Consider the following 21,674-nt stretch of genomic DNA (forward strand, 5'->3'; position numbering starts at 1 on the left):
TCAGCTGCTCCCTTTCTCTTCTCTCCACAGATGCAGCAGTTGGTTACTTGGGTTTTTTGGCTGTTGGTGTCTAGCTTGTCAAGCTCTCTCCTTTCCTTTCTCCCCCTCTTTATTTTATTTCTCCTTCCAAGTATATAAAAAAAAAAAAAATACAATGGTGTTGCTGGTGTTGATGAGAACACTGGCACCAATGTGGGCTTTGGATTTGTTGATGCCTGTGCCTATCTGAGTACAGCCAAGAATTTTTTTTTTTTCTAAATTGCGCAGTGGTGTGGTGGTTAGCACAGTCACCTCATAGCAGAGGGTTCCTGGTTCAAATCCTGGCTTTCTGTGCAGAGTTTGCGTGGGTTTTCCAACTTTCTCCCATTGCCGAAAAACGTTTCTGTTGCATTTTGCGTTTCATGATGTGCCAAATGTTTCCAGTTAGTGATAGGTGACAGGCAGGCTAGTTCAGCATCCAGACCATTCTACTATGAAGCCATGCTGTTGTAATAGATGCAAAGTTTGATTTTTGCATCGTCTTGCTGAAATATCCAAAACCTTCCATGGAAAAATGCCATCTGGATGGGAGCATATGTTTCTCCTGAAACTGTATATACCTTCCAGCATTGATGATGCTTTTCCAGATGTGCAAGTTGCCAGTCTCTATGGCTTTAATATACACACGTGGACAAAATTGTTGGTACCCCTCAGTTAAAGAAGGAGGACACCACTGCTGAAAAAAAATCATAAAAAAGCGAGACTGGAATTTGCAAAAATGCATGTTGACAAGCCACAAAGCTTCTGGGAGAATGTCCTTTGGACAGATGAGACCAAACTGGAGCTTTTTGGTAAGGCACATCAACTCTATGTTCATAGACTCAAAACCAAGCATACGAAGAAAAGAACACTGTCCCTACGGTGAAACATGGAGGAGGCTCAGCAATGTTTTGGGGCTGCTTTGCTGCATCTGGCACAGGGTGTCTTGAATGTGTGCAAGGTAAAATTAAATCTGACGACTATCAAGGCATTCTGGAGAGAAATGTGCTGCCTAGTGTCAGAAAGCTTGGTCTCAGTCGCAGGTCATGGGTCTTCCAACAGGACAACGATCCAAAACACCCAGCCAAAAACACCCAAGAATGGCTGAGAGAAAAGCGTTGGACAATTCTAAAGTGACCTTCCATGAGCCCAGATCTGAATCCCATTGAACATCTGTGGAAGGAGCTGAAACATGCCATTTGGAGAAGACACCCATCAAACCTGAGACAACTGGAGCAGTATGCTCATGAGGAGTGGGCCAAAATACCTGTTGACAGCTGCAGAACGCTCATTGACAAATACAGAAATCGTTTAATTGCAGTGATTGCCTCAAAAGGTTGTGCAACAAAATATTAAGTTATGGGTACCATCATTTTTGTCCAGCCCCATTTCATTAGTTTTTTTTTTTATAATTATGTTAATCAACAATTCAAAAGTTATGGCTGATTTTGACTATTTAATTTTCAATGAATTTTTATTTATTGTTACTTTTGTAGGTTTCAAGTGCTTTCAGTGACAATTGTGGGTTTTTCATTCCACAATTTTTGTCCACGTGTATACCTCCATACTATCAGAGATGCTGGGTTTTGAAAGGAGCACTGATAACAAGCCAGTTGACATATCGCCTTTTAGTCAGGAGGACAATGTCCATGACCTCCAAAAGACATTTAAAATTTTGAATACTTTGACTGTAGGTGATTTTCAGTCATGTCCCTTGTGTATAGAGATCTCTCCAGACTCTCATAAGCTGCCTCACTTATCATGTTAAATGTTTGTGATAATGTAATTTGAAAAAGACTGAACTTTTAAGGCTTTTTGAAAAGGTTGTCAAGAAAAAGCATCCTATCTCTAAAACATAGCAGAATGGTTTTGTCTCCAAAATTGCATCACGACAAACCATAACATCTGGAACAATGTCCTTTGGACTGACAAGAGCACAGTGCAGATGTTTGGCCATAATGCAGAGTACAATGTTTTGCAAAAAAAAAAAAAAAATCAAACACAGCATATTAGCATAAACAACTCATACCAACTGACAAGTGTGCAAGTAAGGGGTTAACGATTTGGGCTCACTCTTAAGCTCCAGGACTTGGGCACTTTGGTTTACAGGGGAGTTCAATGTCAACTAAACGAAAGCAGAATACTAATCTAGACACAGATAAAACAAATCTGTCCAACAGTTAAAGCTTAACCAAAACTGGGTCATGCAACAGAACAAAGATCCCACGTACAGTAGGAAATCTACAACAGAGTGGCTGAAAAAAGAAAATAATTAAGGTGTGGCTATGACCCAGGTAAAGTCCAGACATCAACCCAACTGAAATGTGCGACATGACCTTTAGTGAGCTATGCATAAATGAATATTCACAAACTTCAATGAATTGAAGCAATATTTTTAAGACTAGTGGGCAACAATTCCTCCACAAAATTGATGCAGACTGATGTCATATAGAAAATTATTACTTCAAGTCTTTATTTACCGTTTCTAGTTTCTTCCATGTCCTTGAAAGAAATGGTTTCAGTGCAGTTTTCAAGAAAACCATCAGATTGTAGAAGTTAGTTTTAAATACTCATGAGTTACAAGCTGAAACGTCCCTAGTTTCACAGACTCTATGGAAGGGTGTTCACCAGTTGTAAATATCTGCAGCAAAATGCTCCAGCATGTGTCCTGATAATAAACAGGAGAGATCCTATTTCTACAATTTAAGCTTCTCTTAACAATACATTCCTTTTGAAATAATGTGAAATACGAATGACATTTTCAGAAAAGTCTAAAGTTTAATGAAATGCAACAAGAACTTAAATCTATAATTTATTAGTTTGAAACTTTATTTGAAAAGGCACAAGTACAAAGGAAATTATTTTCAGTGTTTTGACTCCCAACTAAATGGAAATGAAAAACTAAACAAATCCAAAATTTGATGCCAGCAATGCAATCAATAAAAGTTCTGATGCAAGCATATTTACTATTGTGTTTATCAACCTTCCTTTTAATTACAGATTTTAATTATGTTGGATTTGAGGATACCAATTGTTGCAGAATAAAACCTTTTATGGGATTTATGATGATGACAGATAAACAAGAGTTTATAGTAGATAGTAGATCTAAAATTCTGATATTTTTTGTTCTGGCATTTTTCTTTTTGCTCATCTTTGCAAATAATAAAATATAATAGATCAATAATATATAAATGGGTTATGATTGGTAAACTGTTACATCATTGTGTTTCTTTTACGCATCACTCTGTCTGCAAAGCACTGTTTTAAAGGTGATCAAACACATTTTTCAACGAGGTGCCACAGGGACACACAGGGTTTTCAGTTTTATATGCCTACTTTTATCATAAATGGATTTTAGTAGAAAATTAGAACATGTACTTTGTGGTCAACTTATTCTCTGTACTTATTATATTATCTAAACGGTACTAATATGTGTAGCAAGCGTCTTGTTGTGTCAGTGAGTTGCAGTAATAAAGGTCACTGAAAGCCTCTGTCAAAGAGGCTGTTTCTGTTCCAGGTTCAATGACACCTTGTTTTGGACTCTGTGCTGACCAACCATGGAAAACAAACCAGAAATAGTTGCTGTGTGCAGGTAATAAAAATAGGTCAGTCTTTGTAATTTCTTGGTGTTCTTTAAAAAAAATTTAAAAAAAGTTCTTGCCTGAAAAAAACTTGCATAAGAGTGCTGGAGTTTCCAGTTTAAATATGCTTGGAAAAGCGTGATTTAATTTTCACAACACTGGGCACATATCTTGTTCGAGATGTTACATAGGATTTTCCATTTATTCTAATTTTCAGATCAAAGGTGGAAAGAACAGGAGTCACTCAGCAAATCTAATCTTTAATTTTGCTGAGGATAATTAAGGGCCCTGGGTAAAATCTTACAATGTAAAAAGTTAATCCTTCATTACGTTTTCTTACCTTCAAAAGCACTAGTTATTCCTTAAAAAGGTACCTTTCACACTAATTAATCATGAATGTCAGTAAGTGTGGTAAGGTTAACAGAGCAGATGTGTTAGTATCTTTCCATCCGACTGAGGTTATTTCGCAAGTCTGTGGCTCTGACTTGTTTTCTAAAATAGGACACCTATAACTTCAGGCCATGGGCAGCTCATGATAGGCTGCGTACTGTCCAGTCACGTAATGGTAGATCTGTACAAACAAGAAAAAAAAAAAGGAGAGAGGATATGTGAGTAGGCAAAAATGAAGGTGTGTGGTGAGTAGTGAGTTTGTGTGTTGAATTCTCACCTGTCTCTCAATGTCAGCCAAAAGGCTGCTTGCACCCAGGCGAAACAGGTGAGGGCAGAGCCAGTCGTTGCCCAGCTCCTCTTTGATCAGAGTTAGCCATACCAGAGACTCTTGTGCTGTCCGAATTCCTCCTGCTGGTTTAAAGCCCACCTATGAAGACACATAAAAAACACTGTCAGTGCAGCACGGATTTAATATTTTTTGTTGTCTTTTTTTTTTATTTTTTTATGTATCTTGAATTTCAAATTATGTTCCATGTTGTCTACCGGATTAACGTTTACAACAGAAAGTCGTAAACAAATGATGTTTTTTGGGTGTTTTTTCATACTGAACCCAACCATTATGAGAGCCAATCCCTAGAGCCCAGTCTGCAAAAGGATGCATGACTTAACCATCCAAACACCCACTGCAGGGGACCACCACCTGACACTTCCATCTCTGCAATTAAATTTTCTCTGGTTACCTTACTTCTCTCTTAACTGCAATAGTCTTTTTAAACCTGTGTATTACAGTAATTTGTTAAAGGCCATTTTGTCAGCAACACACACAATGATCGCAGTTCTATATAAAAAATACTCCAGGATTACTAAAGAAAATCCTGGAATATGTTTTGTAATCATCTTGCACTACTATAACTCTACCCCATTAATGACGAGATGATGATGATGATGAGACGTCAGCTAAAAATCATAGCCTATAGAATGAATGTTTCTGAAAGTTATTAACACAAGATGATTAGTTCAAATTTATATGCCTCAAAAACATTTTTTTGTATACATCTTATTCTAGAACAACAAAATATTATATGGCTGTACAACAGCAAGATGTATAAAATGACTCAACCTCATGGAAAAATACAAATACTCTACTGTCTACTAATGCTGGCCTGGGCGTGCTTTATTGGTGAAACACAAGCACAAACAGCCATTCAGTTTAATCTCCAAAGCATATAAAACATTCCTCACATACATATTGATGGATAGGACTTTGTTCTTTCCATTCAGCCAGCATTGCCTGTGGGACCCCAAGGTATTTGTAGCTGTCCTGAACGTCTGCTATTTTGCCCTCTGGTAGTTCAACCCCTTCAGTTATGATCATCTTGCCTCTGTTGGATATTATGCAGCTGCATTTATCTCGTCCAACCTATATCCCAATGACTCTGCTGTATATCCTGGTGAGGTGTACTAGTGAGTCTGTGCCAGTCCTGATGAGACAGCTTGATGTTATCCATGTAGAAGAGGTTGCTGATGATTGCTCCACATCGGAACTTGAACCAGTGTCCATAGCTATTCCTGATTGCCTTCAATCTGAATCAAGGGCTGCCTTCCACAGTCCCATTGGGTTCTTCAAGAAGCCTCCTCGTTTCCTGTTGACGTTGTGAATTCCCAGAATTCCAGTATGTAGGTATGTGGCATTGAGTCATAGGCTTTCTTGTAGTTAGTTCAGGCAAGGCACAGATTATGTCTGATCTTACTGTCGTACCGATGTTTTCCTGGTCAGGGTACACCTTCCAGACTCTGCCCAGATTAATGAGGTCTGCGTCAGATGTTGGGGAGCCATGACGTACTGATGACAAGTGTAACAGTACAACAGCTCCCAGTTCACAAAGAGGATGAGAACAAGTCATAAAGCATAAAAAGCGAAAATGAAAATCTACCATGATTGGGGCTTATGGTGCTGGTTGTTCAAACCAAACAAAAAAAAAATCTTAAAAACAAAAGATTGTCACATAAACCATTTTCTAGGGGCTTTTATTGTCACAGTAACATCACAAGTTGTCATCAGTGAATCTGTCTCTCTACTCCTCTCTGATATTTATTCATCTGGTCTCCTCCTTGTGTGTGTGTCTGTCTGTCTGTTTCATAGTGACACAGAGAGCAGAGCAGACACACAGTCACTGAAAACGCTGTGTTGCTTCTGTTGGATTAACTTTGCTATTGATCTCCACTTTAAACTAAATTAGTCCCATCCCACATACCACCAGAACTGATTCCACAGATATTCTAAATATCAAACCCTGGCTGGCTGAATCTGGGTTTGTGAAAGTGCCACCAGTAAACCAAAGTCCAAAAACAGAACTGCTCAACCATGGTGCTAACTGCTTGACCCAGTACATACATGCAATAGTTAAGCTCAAGCTTTTAGGGACTGATGGTTACTAAATCGAAGTTACAAATGATTCTGCAATTAGCAAAGACAACAGCCATACAGCTGACCTACAGCTCAAATTCCCAATTAACCAGGAAGTACTCAAAAGCAATATACACTACTGTACCTTTTGGCCTGTACACAAGTAGTAGTCACGGATCGCTCTCACCATCACTATGGCAACAGGGTAAGTAGCATTGACAGCCTCCTTTCCTGTGGAAGTCTTGATGAAGTCTGAACCTGTTGTGTTTCAGAAATAAAATCAGAATCAGGTTTTATTATCCAAGAACGTTGACACACAATGTGTTGTGTCAGAATGGTTTCTGTGCAACCTAGGGAGCAGATAGAGGTTCTGTGAGTCTCATAGGCAACAAAGTGTCTGCAGTGCTCAAGTTGAACTCTGACCCCATGTCACAAAACTTATGTCTGAAGCAACACATAAAACATAGACCAGACCTATACATCTGCACACAGATTTCCTTTATAAAACCTCTCAATGACATTCACTATTATGTGTATGAGGCTATACAAATATTCACATAAAAATGTGACAACTATCTTAGTCTAAGACAGCGGCTGGAACTGATTACATTGTTCGCTTGGACTGCGCTGTTTATATATATATAAAAAAAATAAAAAATCTGTCATCATGGACTACCCGAAATTTTTGTATACTTTAAATAGTGACAGTGAAGGAATCTTGAATCACATATGCTGCGATACGGCAAGATACCATCATTATTCCTGACGTATCACTGTCACTACTGTTAAACGTAACAGTTTGTAAGGTGTGTTGTGAACAACACAAGCTAACGTTACTGCTATCCTGCCGATATTGTCAAGTAAGGGCAGTAACAAACAAAATAAAACCCGTACAGGATGGTTCCACATCGGATGAGCCACTATAGCAGTGAAACAGACGGTCTGGCAAGGCCAGACAAGGACATATGCTGGCAGTTGACAAAGTACAACCGCATGTTGATTTAAAAAAAAAAAAAAGAATCTCACAATTTTCATTCTTTCCTTTCACACAGCCATTTCAATTTTCCCTTCACAGTTTTTGTTTTATCAGCTTTCTGGTAAAAATAGATAATGAAATGACACTCTTTAATAGACTGCCAACAAACTACAGGCTGGAAGAAAAAACAGACCTTCTGCTTCCCTGGTGTATAATGACTGTTCATTACTGAACGGAACAAGTTCAACACTTCCTAGTTCATTAAAGACTTGTTCTACACATTACTTCCAGACAGGTTTTTTTTTTTTTTCCCTCAGCCTCCTCTCTCCCTCAAACTGGCATAATCTTAAAGATTCGTTATGGGGAGTCTTAATTACCAGATAATGGATAATGGTTATTAAATGCGGGTGGCTGTAATGAAACTCTATTCATTTGTGTGAGCTGGGGGACACTGGCAGGGAACAGCAGAGTAAAATAGTCTGCGTCACAGATTGATAGGTGAAATTATAATTCAATTTCAGGAATCTCATATGCAATTCATAGGAACATGGGGAGATTAAGAAGCGAATGTGGCGACAAAAGCGATGCATTATAATAATGATCTTTAACTGAGACTGACAATTTAGTTCTTTAGTCGCCTTATTATGTGATGGCTAGTTAAGGATATTCTTTGTTTGCACACCCACTCGCATGTGTGCGTATGTGAATGTGTGTGAAAAGGAAAGCTGCAGCCTGTACTAATTAAATTCACCTTTCTAAAACTTCAAGGGAAACTTTATACCCCATTGTTGCAGCTGCATAAGAAAAATTAACAATAGAGTTTTAGTCGATCAAATTAAACTTTGTCACTTTTATGTATACATGTATAAGATGAATATAATGCAGTTGTTATGCAGCCAGTTTAGCCTTGCTTGAACTGCTGCAGGACAGAACAGATTATCAAAACAAAAATAATCTGAGACAGCTCCAGTGTCAACATTCCTTCAGTAAGTCAATAATCATGTAGCTCATGTTACCATTTGCGATAACTATTCCCACTCTATTCAATGAAAAATCACACTATGAATAGGCACATAACATGCATTTTCCACTCATTATTCTGTTGGGACATTTCACACTTATATTGACAATAAACCTAGACTGTTTTTTCCAGAGCTCCACACTCATTGGAAAATGTACACTTTGTGCAGTTATTTCTTTTAGAAATTATAATGTGATTAAATATTTTTTTCCACTAATTTATCTAAAAAGAAAGGGGGGGTGGCAAAATTGCTTTTTCAGATTATTTAGGAATTTTCAGACATTGAAATAAAATGGTTTTGTGTCATTTATTTGTTTTTACAGATTGGTTGCAATCAGAAAAGAATAAAAATCCGGAAAAGGAACAGTATCCCAATTCTTAGGGTCGGTACCATGCTTCAGTGGTCATAGGTTAGCTGACCAGCAGTGCACTGAGGTCACAAACGTGCAATTGAAATCAATTTTCTCCTGTGGGTCAAGGCTTACTCGACCAGGTAAATTGAGACTTTTGGAAATCAGGGAGGAGTTACGAGTAGATCAACTGTTACAGAACATTCTCTGAAAAAAGACAACCAAATACTTTTTTCTTTCTTTTTTAACATGTTAGTCAAACAATAATGCAAAAACTAACAATCTGAGGCATTGCATAGACCAGCTTCCATATAAGTCACACAAAAAACACTGACCCTGTAAGGTGACATAAAGAACATGAATGCCCTTTTTGAACAATTTTGACATAATTTTCTGGTGTCTTATTGAAATATATAAGACAGGCTTTAGTCAAAATACCTGTTGGTTCAAGCACAGTGGCTCCTGTCTCAGCTCTGTTTTCACAGCTGTCTGTTAACAGTTTGTTTTGGAGGGCTGGAGACTTAGCAAGTGCTCAACACCGCTCACACTCTGACCTTCAAGTGAGGCCAGCAGAAGTCAAAGCTTAATAAAGGAGGTGGTGAACTAAGAGAGTGTTGTCATTTTTAAATTAAAATCAGAATGGCTCGTAAATGAGAAATTCTCAGACAAAGGGACACAAAAATGCTGAGGCTGTGTTTTTGAGGAGTTCAGACCCCAAACATATGCTCCCAAGAACAGAAAAATGTGATTTTTCCATAATATGCCACATTTAATGCACTCCTGGCATCTATGTAACTAAAGACCAGGTGGGTCGGCTGTAGCTCAGGGCAGAGTGGATGACTTAATTCAAAAGATCATTGGTTTGATCCCAAACTTTCTCAGTTTATATGTCAAAGTACCCATGGGAAAGACACTAAATCACCCCCAATTGTTAGTAAATAAATGATAATGATAAGAATAAGTAAATGAATGAATGTATCGAAAGCCACTAGTGAGTTTTTAAAGCTGAAAGTATAAAGACACGATATACATACATTTTTTTCAAAAAGCTTCACAATATTATGGAAGCCTGAAGAGGAAAGCAAAAAGAAATCAGTTTAACATTTTTCTCCTCACTTTGAGCCCTAAAGGCAAAGAAATACTGAAACTTCTGGTCATCCATTTTCTAAGTCCGATCAAATTAACTTTTTTCTAATTCAACGAAAAAAATGTATGTTCCCTTGAGCCTTTGCATTCAGCAGAACGAAACAGTCTGTCAGATGACACTCAAGGGTAGAGGCTTATAGTTCAACCTGCTCATCTTGCAGAAAAGAGTATTACAAACGGAAATGCTCCCATCAGCTTACACAACGTGAAAAAAAAGAAAGAAAACAAAGGATGGCCAGAATTTTTTTTCCATTTGTCTTTCAGGGCTTATGAAATTATGTTAATTTGGTCAGACTTCAAAAACAGATGATCAGAATCTTTTTTTTTTCTCTTGCCCCACCAGGGCACTATACAAACCATTAGATTAACTTTGTTGATAAGAAGAGACAAACTATGATCATCACAGACATAATAAAATATGTCAAAGTATGCAATTAAGTTGTGACACTGACCAGCCATCATGGCAACCATACTGGCTTTGTAGACATTGGTGAATGTTCCCAGCTCTCCAATAGCCAGGATGGTCTTCATGTGGGCATCACCACAGGCCTCTCGAAATTGGCGAATCTCATTGTACATAGCTGTAGAGAGGAAAAAATTAAACACTTACTTAAAAATACTTTATCCACGATCAAACTCCACCTCCTTACTGTTAACTTAACCCTAATTCAACCTTAGCCTGAGTCAGGAGAAAGTTCCAGTACTGTGGAAGACATTCTGCCTTGTTCCTGTACCTAAAAAATCTCATGCATCTGCCTTCAGTGACTACAGAGCAGTTGCCCTAACATCCCATGTCATGAAAGTTCTGGAGAGACCGTTACTGGCTTACCTAAATAAGCAGGTGAAAACCTTTCAGGACCCACTACATTTTGCTTATTGTCCCAAGGTTGGTGTTGAAGATGCCATCATCTACCTGCTTCAGCGGTAGACGGCAGCATGGTGAGAATCATTCATCTATACCCGCTTAATCCAATTTAGAGTCACCGGGGGATGGAGACTATCCAAGCGGTCATTGGGCGAGAGGTTGGGTACACCCCAGATGGGTCACCAGTCCATCACAGGGCCACACAGAGACCAATGAGACAGCCAACCATGCGCGCTCACACTCGCCTCTAGGGACAATTTAGAATCCCCAATTAACCTGGTATGCATGTTTTTGGGCAATGGGAGGAAGCCGGGATACCCGGAGAGAACCCACGCATACATGGGGAGCACATGCAAACTCCACACAGAAAGGCCCCAGCCAGGATTTAAACCATTTTTGCTGTGAGGCGACAGTTGCTGACCACCACACCACCCCCGGTGAGAATCGTGTTCTTTGATTTCTCTAGTGGTTTTAATATAGTTCAGCCTGCACTGTTATGTAAGAAACTCTAGAAAATACAGGTTGATGCCTCCAAAGTTGCCTGGATTGTTGACTACTAAGACTGAAGGGTTGTGGACAGGAGCACCACAGCGGACTGTACTTTTTTCTTCACTCTGTACACCTCAGATTTCCAGTACAATTCAGAGTCTTGTCATCTGCAGAAATACTCTGATGACGCTGTAGTTGTTAGGTGTGTCAGTGATGGACAAGAGGATGAGTACAGGGAACTGGTCAATCACTTTGTGGTATGATGTGGGAACAATCACCTTATCTTAAACACAAGCAAATGATTAAATGACTGTGGACATTAGGAGGACCAGGAGTAAGCCAAATGCTGTCTCCATCCAAAGTGAAGCAGTGAAGGTGATTGAGGAATACAGATACCTGGGTGTTTACCTAAACGGCAGACTGGATTGGAAATGCAATTCAGTTCAATTCAATTAAATTCAGTTCAGTTTTATTTATATAGCGCCAAATCACAACAAAGGTCATCTCAGAGCACTTTAAAGATACAATCCCAATTAAACCAATCAAATCCAATTCATTCAATTCTAAATCAATCAATTCATACAAACATAGCCAGTTCAAAGAAAGTAACCCAGCTAAGAAAACCAACATACTGCACCAAAACTTCACTTCGATCCAATCCAAGACTGTGGACTGTGCAAGATTGAGCCCGTCTACCAGAAGGGACATAACAGACTGTGCTTTTTAAAGAAGCTAAGCTCCTTCAATGTCTGCACCAAAATGTTGATTCAAAGACTAAAAGAAAATTAACAAACTGATAAAGAAGGCGCCTCTCGCCCGAAGACCGCTGGGATAGGCTCCAGCCCTCCCGTGACCCAACCAACAGATTAAGCGGGTATAGAAAATGGATGGATGGATGGATAAAGAAGGCTGGTTCTATGCAAAAGTCTGCTCTGGCTTCTTTAGCTCTCATGCAAAAAAGATGTAGGTGTTTTTAATGAAAGCTTATAATGGTTGCATTAACAAGAAAAACATGCAACAATATAACTTTCCCTTGGGATAAATAAATCATTTTTCATTTAATTCAACAATATGACCACCTGCCTAATATAGAGTGTGCTCTCCTCCGCCTGCCAAAAGCACTCTCACCAGTTAAGGAGTGGTCCAAGAGGCTCTGAAGGTGTCCTGGAATGTATTGCATTAGGACCTTAGCATAGCATCCCTTAGGCCCTGTGGCTTGTGGGGAGGACCTTTGTGTATTGGGCTTGCTTCCCATGGATGCTATCAGATCCCATGAGATTGGTATCTGGAGAGTTTTAGAGGTCAGGGAAAAACATCAGGCTCTTTTACATGCTTTTTAGATCTTCCTAAGCTGTTTTTGCAAGGCTCAGTGCTGTCCTTCTGCAGAAAACTGCACGTTAGGGGAGTGGTGTTGCCATACCGTATGGTTGTTGGGTGTGATTGGTCTGCAAAAATGTTTAGGATGGTGTCAAAGTGAAATCCATGTGACTCCCAAGATACTGGTTTTCCCCATCAGAACACTGGATTAAAGCAAGGTGAGAAGTGTTGCTCACTTCACCGGTCAGTGGTTTTAATGTTATGGCTGGTCACTGTATGTGCCAGTGCTGAGCCCTAGATTACACCTGCTCAAGTTAACTCTTGGTTTTATCAATAATTGGAATGATAAGGAATGTTCCTCTAAATTCAAATTAATCAAAAATGTTCTTACTTTTGGAAAAAGGAATCATCGTGAAACTAACTGACAGATGGTGTTGCAATTACAGCAACGGTAAGGTCACTTGTCGTGTCAGAGCATACCTTCCCACTGTCCTGTGAGAGCAAGCATCCTGTTTATGACTATATCAATCTCTGTAGCACCATGGCCGACTGCCATGCGGACCTCCTGCAGTCGTGTCTCCAGTGGTGTCTGGCCTGCTGGGAACCCAGTGGCCACTAGGAAAGCAGGGAAAACAAACTATGAACAAAACACACATAAATGCACATATCTTCCACTTTACAAACTAAACACATTAGCTCAGTGTACATTTCTTAGTAATAAACTGTTATTACAGGTGTGAATAAGTTTCAGGTGACTTACCTGAGGCAACAGGTAGGCTGGAGTTAGCTGCTTTTAGTGATTTGACAGCATCAGCCACACGAGATGGATAAACACACACTGCTGCTGTAGTTATTCCTAACAAACACACCAAGAAACAGAGCTATGAGAAAACGTACTAATGAAGTGGTCTGTGTCTCCCTCTGCAGGTTAGATTTATGTTTGAACAGAAATATGCTCAACAGACGAGATCTGTATACTGTTATTCAACAAGTAATTTTTCAATAGGTTACGCTTAACTGTCCCTGCAAAATGTAAGACAGTAATCCCTATAATTTCTTAAATTCTATGTTATAAAAGGTCTAGATCAAGCATACGTTATTTGAAAAGAAACTTTAAATAAATGAGTAAATAAATAAATGCTATTTCACTGCATTGTTTCCTTAACTTAGCGGACACTTATTCAAAGTGGCAGAAGTCAGGAAAACATTGGCGGGGGGTGGGGTTCGGTCTTCCATCCAACCGGACAACAACAATGTTATGCCCTCAGCAATCGCCACCCCCTGATTTACCCAAACTCATGCCTTAAGAATTAAGAGAGAACACAAAGCCGTTTACATGAGATGGGGAGAATATTCAGGAGTGTAAACACCAGGAAGGCTGTGGGAGTGGGCGTGTCCAGAAATGCTGAAGACCTAGCATCGGTGCTCAGACATATTCAGCCTCTCACTCAGGCAGTGTGTTGTTTCAACCTGTCCTTAAGACATCCAAGACCAGCAGCCCTTAACTACTATCGCACCATAGCCTTGACACTTGTGGAGATTAAATGCTTTTAGAGACAGATCAAAACCTTCATCACCTTCTCCCTACCCGACACCCTAAATCCACTACAGTAAAAATTTGAATGCTGCACAAATTAATGAACGTAAAGGACAATACTGACCATCCTCTTATGTTAATACAAAGGTGTGTGATCAGAGTGTGTGAATGAAAAGCTTATAATTGTTTAAAAAAAAAAAAAAACTGCAATAATATAATTTCCTTTTGGGATAAGTATTTTTTTCATTTAATTTTCATCTAATTTCTATATCGATGTATTTACTAATCCATTTTTGATAAAGCCTAACAGTAGTTCAGACAGTCAAAAAGTAGTATACTGACAGTAAAAGCAGTGGGAGCAGACCTTTGTCGTGCATGTCTATCTTCTTGAGCAAGTCATATCGAACTGGCTGGATGGCTTTAAGACAGAGCCGATGGACGTTGGAGGGTGTATCATCTCCAGCCAATGTTGTCAAGTCAATACATGTAACAGCCTTCAGTAGCCAGGCAGTCTGCATGAAAAACAGAAAGAAACAGCACTGAACACAAATTCATTTCTGAGATGCTAGCCATAGAGATTTCCTTGTGGCTATTACTAAAAACTATTTATTTTGGGTTGGGAATGCACAAAATGCTTAAAATTAAAGAGATAACATATATGTTCATTTCCATTTCCATTTCCAAAAGGTTTTTTTTTTGTTTTTTTCTTATTTTCAGACAATAAATTATCAATTTTCTGATTTTGTGCTCAGGTCAAAAATGGAAAATAACAAATAAAAAAATTTTTAATCCTTTTTTTCCCAATCTGAGATAAATAACATAACCGCAAAGTTATCTCTGCCCCGTGTATGCTGTGTTATCTACACATCCTAAGCTTTACTGAACATGTTTCATCAGCATTATGAATATACATACATAATGCAATGTTTCCTCATTTGCTTATCATGTGCATTAAGAAAACAAAAAAAATATTTTACATTTTTCCATGTGAACTATCATGTGCTTATCGGGGTAGATTATTTACGTGGACTGTTGGTGTAGCAACAGCTCGTCAGACAGTGAACCAGCAACTTTTCAGCAAATTCCATGGATTCAGCCTGTGCTCAACAGTGGAGACCAGGCAAGATTAATGGGTTAGCAATGTTGAGCCTACAAAGTCAAGATATTTAGTGTCACAGAGGTGTCTCTTTTTTAAATCTAGTTCATCCAATGTAATCATTAACAGGCTTCAATATATAACCTGTTGAGTCATGCATTCGCTATCACAGTTTCACAAACTAAAGGTGTCATTGCCATGGGAACCTATAGCATTTGATGATAAAGAGACATTATTTTTATATTTTGACATATTTACTGATGTCTGTTGGAGCTGGTTAACACAGGTTAATAAATTAACGAGTCTATGGTATTTATCATAGAAAATAACCTGTTAATTGTGTAACAATCTGGTCAAAAACTAAAATGGGCTCTGCATTTTCTTCATTATGGAACAGGCTAAGAGTTAAATGTTCTTCTTTAGTTTCAATTCAAGTGTAGGTACATTGAGTTTAAAGGTTAAAATAAAGTTCAGCTGCATGACATAAACAGCAACATTGCCAGCAACAACAAAGACCTAAACAGACTGACCTATATTCATTTACAAATTTGCAAAATTAACATGCAGGCCTGCAGGTGCCTGCAAGCCCTGACTCATGTAGACTTGGGCAAATGCTCCCACAATCCAGTGGGAAAGTCACTGCTTTGTGAACCGGACACAACAAAAACAGCCCCCATTCTTTAGGCACAGAAGAAAGTAACGGAGAGAATGTCACAATTAACTGCTGTACGAATGGCAAAAATCACACCAACACTGGAAAGACGACTGCTCTCAGGCACAACTCTTCATTCTACACTTACAGTCACAGAGAGACCGAGCGGAGGACGCTCTCACGCTCTGAATAATATTGATTACACTTAGACTATACCACTCACGGGCCAGGCCTATAGTGCCAGGTGTTCTGGTTGAGTGTGAAATATCGTTCACCCTGCCTACGACAGCATGTCCTTGCTAAGCAGGAGCTGGCATAGCGGTCTGCTCAGACGCTGATAATTCTCAGCCAGCCAATGCACTGCTGGCCAGAGTAAAGCTACCAGATTTAGCGTGTTCCCTCACTCTGGACAGAATGAGCGCCATCAGGGCTACAGAGGGAAACGTGAACAGGAGGACACACAGCCAAATGTGCACAAGCGCATCCACATCGAGGGTCGCGAATAGAGAACAACAGTGGACATTTTGTTTGGGAACACCCTTGGCAATTGAGATAAGCCACTATCAACAAGTTGTCAGTTCTCACCAGAACATGGAAATGAGAGATGAAAGAAAGCACTTTAGGGAGAGAAACAATTTCAGAGACCTCTAGCACATCGGCTCTCACGTATACTGCCCCAAACCGACTGTTTAGATCACTTTCTGTGACAGGACAATTTTGTTCTGTGGACAACACACTCTTTCCAGGGTTTATGATAAAGCCCAGATCGCCAGGTCTACTTTGTTTGCGTCACCGCTTCCAACTTGGACCGCGCCAAAAAGACACAGTCATCCCAATATGTAGCAAGTTGAAATGCCCAACATCTCAACAGGTCTATTACTGCCATTGCACAAACACTCTTGGGTTCAGGGACAGCCCGAAAGGAAGCACTGCGCACTCTTAACAGACATTCTGAAAAGCAAACCTCAACTATGAGAAGAAGGAATTAATGTGTATTACCTTTAGTATTTGTTCAGAGCACTTAGATCCAGGATTGGATCCCAACTTCAGGGACCAGGAAATACCTGGAATAAAAGCTGATCTGACTCTGTTCGGGAGGCACGACACATATTGCTCTCCTGTTTAACAGAAGATATTTACTCCTGCAAAATGAGAACACATTGTCCCAAAGCCTGTGAATACATTACTCCATGGAAGCAGGGCAGGATTACTGCGAACTGAAGCTGGTATCCTTAAAAATTGTTTGCTGGATGCAGGCTTAAGTTGTGAGTGCAGCACACCTCTCTTTCCTTAGAGACAGTGTGCTGTCAGCCATGATTTTGAGCTCTGTCATATCTGGCCTTGTGTTAGGGAACCATCTCGCGTAAGAGCAGAGTTTTGGCGCTCTGTTCGCACTGCATATGCGCAGGGTGAATGCTGGCAGATTCTACAGCATTCCGCATCTTGCAAGGGGGGCGGTAATGCCACCGTTTCGTTTACTATTTTCTTGTGTATTGTTCTGAACTGCATCCTCAACCTTGGGTGTGGATGAGTCAGTGAAACACACTTTATTTCTAAACACACATGTAATTGTGCAACTCAGAAGTAGGAGAGTTTGCCGACCCAGCAGCAAAGTCTTTTTTCCCTCTGGCACTGCTTCTGTGCCACCAGCAGCAACAGTGATACAGGTAAATTTTTTCCCAGAAGCATACTCAGAACGCGTGAGGCTGGAAAATTAGGTACATCCAGTGTCCTCTTCCTAGTCTGCTGACTGACAGACTGCGTGGGTCAACTGGAACCATAGGGTCTTTTCTGAGCCAGTCCGATCTCACCTCCTGCCTAGGTGGAGCAGTGAAGACAGGCTGGAGTTTCTCCCATTTGGTAATCTTAAACTGAGCAGCGGGCCATGAGACAGTCTGAGTGAAGGTCTGCCACGACACCAGGAGAGGAGGGGAGCTTCATCCGCCTTCACACCACTGTTGCTTTGAACCCAACGCTGTGCCATCAGGGAAAAAAAATTGTAAATTAAAAAAATTAAATTAAATTACAAAATTAAAAAACGGTATGTCCAGAATGCCCTACTTTTCCAACGTGACAGGTTGGTCAAGCTCTTTTCTGCAACACCGTCAACCCCATAGATTTACCTGTGGCTTGGACTGCACAGCACTGCATGTGGAGGCAAATGTCCATGATCACAGTAATCTCTTCCCACACAGCCTGTTTAGGTTTAGTCACCTTGTCCTCACACAACTTTGCTTGGTATGCCAATAGCATGGAGGTGACATTAAATGCCCTGACAGCAAAAGCCACAACTTTGTAAGCTTTTTCAGTAATGGCTGACTGGAAGTGGACAGCTAGATATGGCTCTTGGCTCCATGTCCCGCTTATTGCCATTGTTGGGCGGCAGCCCACCCATTCCAACAAGGGTCCTTACTCGGCAAGCTAGCTTGGCAAGCGAGCTGTGGTCGGAGAGTCTTCATGGTGAAGCAAGCACAGTCCACAAGCTGGGCGCTTCAATGGCCAACCGGGCGTGTTCCAGCCTGAGGAAACTCGAGTATACCTTTGGTGGATCCTTACTCAAGATTTTGTGGCCACAAATGCAAATACATAAATACAAATCCCAGAGTCTCTGTCTCCTCTGGTGTGAGGATGGATAGGTCGGTGGCGTAGTGGGTTAAGCAGATGCCCCATATACAGAGGCTATAGTCCTCGCTGCAGTTGGCCCCAGTTCAAGTCCCAAACTGGACAGTGTGTCATTCCCCTTCTCTTCGCCCTGTTTCCTGTCTCTCTCCACTGTAAAGCCAAAAATAATACTTCTAATAACAAAAGAATTATCCAGTCACAGGCAGTTTGTTAAGTTATGTCACAAACTGAGATATGCTCCAAAGCATATCTTTGGCTCAAAGAGGTGTTTGAGTGATGCTGCTGCATTGTGCAGACTACTTAAAGGTTAAAGATCACTATCACCAGCCAATCAAGACTCACATAATGAGTTTACTTTGGTACTCTGTGTGATGACTAATAGGTAATACACAACATCACAAGCTTTCAACTTGTGATGTTGAGAGCTTCAGTTAGCCACCTCATTTCTGTTTCAGACTAACATGGAAACACAAATGTTTGGTCAGTGTGGAAAATTTCAAAACAAATTCTTGGGGGTTTTCAGCCCTTCAAAATGTTCTCTTCTATCTTGCAATACATGGCACTGTAATATATACAATGTGCATTACGTTGCACATTACGTAGTAGATTCAAATCATAGAGTAGAGTTAAAGAGCAGCAAGACTCAACATTGTACATGCAGATTATGTAAATTGTTAGCCAACTGCCGAGTGTCTACAGTCGGCAGTTGTATTGTATTGTATTGTAAAACAGTATTACACTAAATCTTCTTCATTTTCTTAGTCCACATGATAAATAAAGTAAGGGCATGTTATATTGTGTATCATAATGATCAAATTAGTTCACTTCAGACACATAGCCAATATTGCATGCATGTAGCAGAGATAACTTCCAGGTAATGTTACTCGTCTCTGATGAAAAAAATAAATAGAATCATAGCCATTATCTGTTTTCTTTCCATTATTGATCCAAGCAAATCAGAAAATGGAGAATGCTTTGTTATCAGATTTTTCATTTTGTTCTAGAAAACAAAAACTGGCAAAACTTTTTTTAATGGAATGAACGATACACTCAAATACAGACATATAAATGAATATTCATATAATTTGTTAACAGTTAAAAGTTGTATAGACTGTTTTACTACACACTGGAATGCGGAAAAAGGAGCTCTTACCTGCCACTGTTTCTTGGGGACCTTCTGTCCTTGAATGTGCTGAGCCCTCTTCAGGATGGCCTGTGTATTCACTCTTACTTTGGATATCCTTTCCAAGTCTGGCTTCCAACAAGAGACAGTAACAATGACGGAAAAAAAAATTAATTAAATACCTATATTTGCCTCTACCAGCACCCCTCCTGCACCCTGATTACACCGGAGTGGTGCCCTGTGTTAACAATCCAGGACAGACACATCATTTGCTTGATCAAGAGTACCTTGTTTCAAAGGTCCATAAAACCGTTGAAAAATCTGTCTTTCTGGCAGACTCTTTATGCCTCAACTTTTTATCCTATCCATTGATGGCTGCGTAGCACTTGACACCTCGTCCTTCTTAACACTTCACAGAGGCAGAAGTTCTTAGATATAGTGGTGCTCAAGGACAGGCTTCTTTCATACAGGCTTTTCCTTTACCTTACTTGTCTTTTGAAATTAATATGTATAAGTGTCTCAACATTTAAGCTATTTTAAAAGTGATGCATTTTTTTTTATTTGCAAAATAATCACGCAACACTTAAAATAGGATGCTTATCATTATTATCTGTCCTCATTACACAAATAAATGTGACCTGAATTTAAAATAAGCATTCATGCAAATGTCTAAATCCAGTAATTCACTCAACATATGACAATTTGTTGGAAACAATCAAAATAATAATCAAGTTAGAATACTTACATGTCTACATGTTTTAACTTTTTATGTTTATGCATTTATTTATGCATTTGACAGACACTTTTATCCAAAGCGACTTACAGGCAGACAGTCTCTGGACAAATATGGCCCAAATTCATTATTAAACTGGATGCACAACTCACTGAAATAAACAGATTTTATTTTCCATGTATTGCTGGGGAAGACAAGTCCGAACAGTATTGATTCTCAGAAAGGGAAACAAATCTAAGGCACTGGTCCTTTACAGAAAACCTCTCATATGAGGGCAGAAAAGACATGTCACACTGGTGCTTAATCAGTGAGGAATTTATAGCTACTGTCATGTGCATCGTCATGTCTTTTCATTGAAAATATCAGCGCTGGTTTAACATCATAAAAGTGATTCTCAACAACATGGTTAATTAGTCAGCTGAGCTGTGACACATAAGCTATCACGAGAACCCAATAACACTTTCAAAAGGAAGTCTGACTGTACTCCTAGCAGCTAGATGCTAAGATAGCACTTAAATCAAAAGTAATATAACAATGTGAGTAGAAAACTACAAAACTAGACTTTTTAGAACTGCCATATCATGACGTGTCATCTCTGAGTTCGCTATGTCAGTGACCTCTGGTTACACTGTAAACTCCCGAATGTTAAGGCTACGCAAACTTAGCACTCTTGACTTGCTTTTAATAACAAACGAGTCAATGTGCATTTGGCTTCTGAACGTCATGTAACGCACATACCATGAAAGCGTTGGGTGAGTGTCAGTAAATTGAGAATCACTACACGTGTTTTTTAGGAAATGACAGGACTGCGACAGCTACTACAGTACAAATCGCTTAGCCGTGGTTTCACTTACCGAGGATTGTACCTGGGTTTCGGGCCGACATGTTTACAGACAGGAACAATGTGCCAATATCTAAATGAACAGTAGATTCAAAACGCCGCCACCAGTGAACAATCCACTTTCTGGTTAAATCAATCTCCTCTAGTGTGGAGTAGCGGTAAGGAAGGGAGTCTATCTCTGCAGGTTTGCGTTTTCTTCTTTTTCTTTTGGTGTTCATTGGCGGTTGGCAAACGACAGTGCATTACCGCCACCAACTGGTAAGGAGTGTGGGTCATATTATTATGTTGACTCTTTCTAAACATAGTGCTAGTAAACCCAGTGTGCCCTCACCAAAAGTATTAATTCCGTCTTTCAAAACATTTTATTCCAACATGAGCCGTTTCCCATACAAAAATAACTGATACACCCATTATTTGATTGCTGTACAGTGTCTGTATGTCTTTGCATACAAGCACTTCAGCAATGTAAATTAATTAAATCTTTGACCTATCTGAATTTTGAAACAATTA

General features: G+C 39.6%; 1 protein-coding gene across 1 annotated transcript; it reads right to left on the reverse strand.

Annotated features, from left to right (window-relative positions):
* Positions 1 to 2,828: 2,828 nt before the first annotated feature.
* On the reverse strand, positions 2,829 to 21,355 carry dera (deoxyribose-phosphate aldolase (putative)). The gene is made up of 9 exons (XM_072377217.1): positions 21,178 to 21,355; positions 19,621 to 19,718; positions 14,462 to 14,609; positions 13,321 to 13,416; positions 13,041 to 13,175; positions 10,342 to 10,470; positions 6,542 to 6,654; positions 4,267 to 4,416; positions 2,829 to 4,170 (listed from the first exon to the last, which is right to left on the reverse strand). The coding sequence occupies exons 1-9, from the start codon at positions 21,206 to 21,208 to the stop codon at positions 4,114 to 4,116; spliced, it is 957 nt and encodes a 318-aa protein (XP_072233318.1). The 5' UTR covers positions 21,209 to 21,355; the 3' UTR covers positions 2,829 to 4,113.
* Positions 21,356 to 21,674: the final 319 nt, after the last annotated feature.

The sequence above is a fragment of the Leuresthes tenuis genome, unplaced genomic scaffold (assembly GCF_036924035.1).
Source record: "Leuresthes tenuis unplaced genomic scaffold, fLeuTen1.0.hap1 SCAF_23, whole genome shotgun sequence".
Taxonomy (NCBI): Eukaryota; Metazoa; Chordata; class Actinopteri; order Atheriniformes; family Atherinopsidae; genus Leuresthes; species Leuresthes tenuis.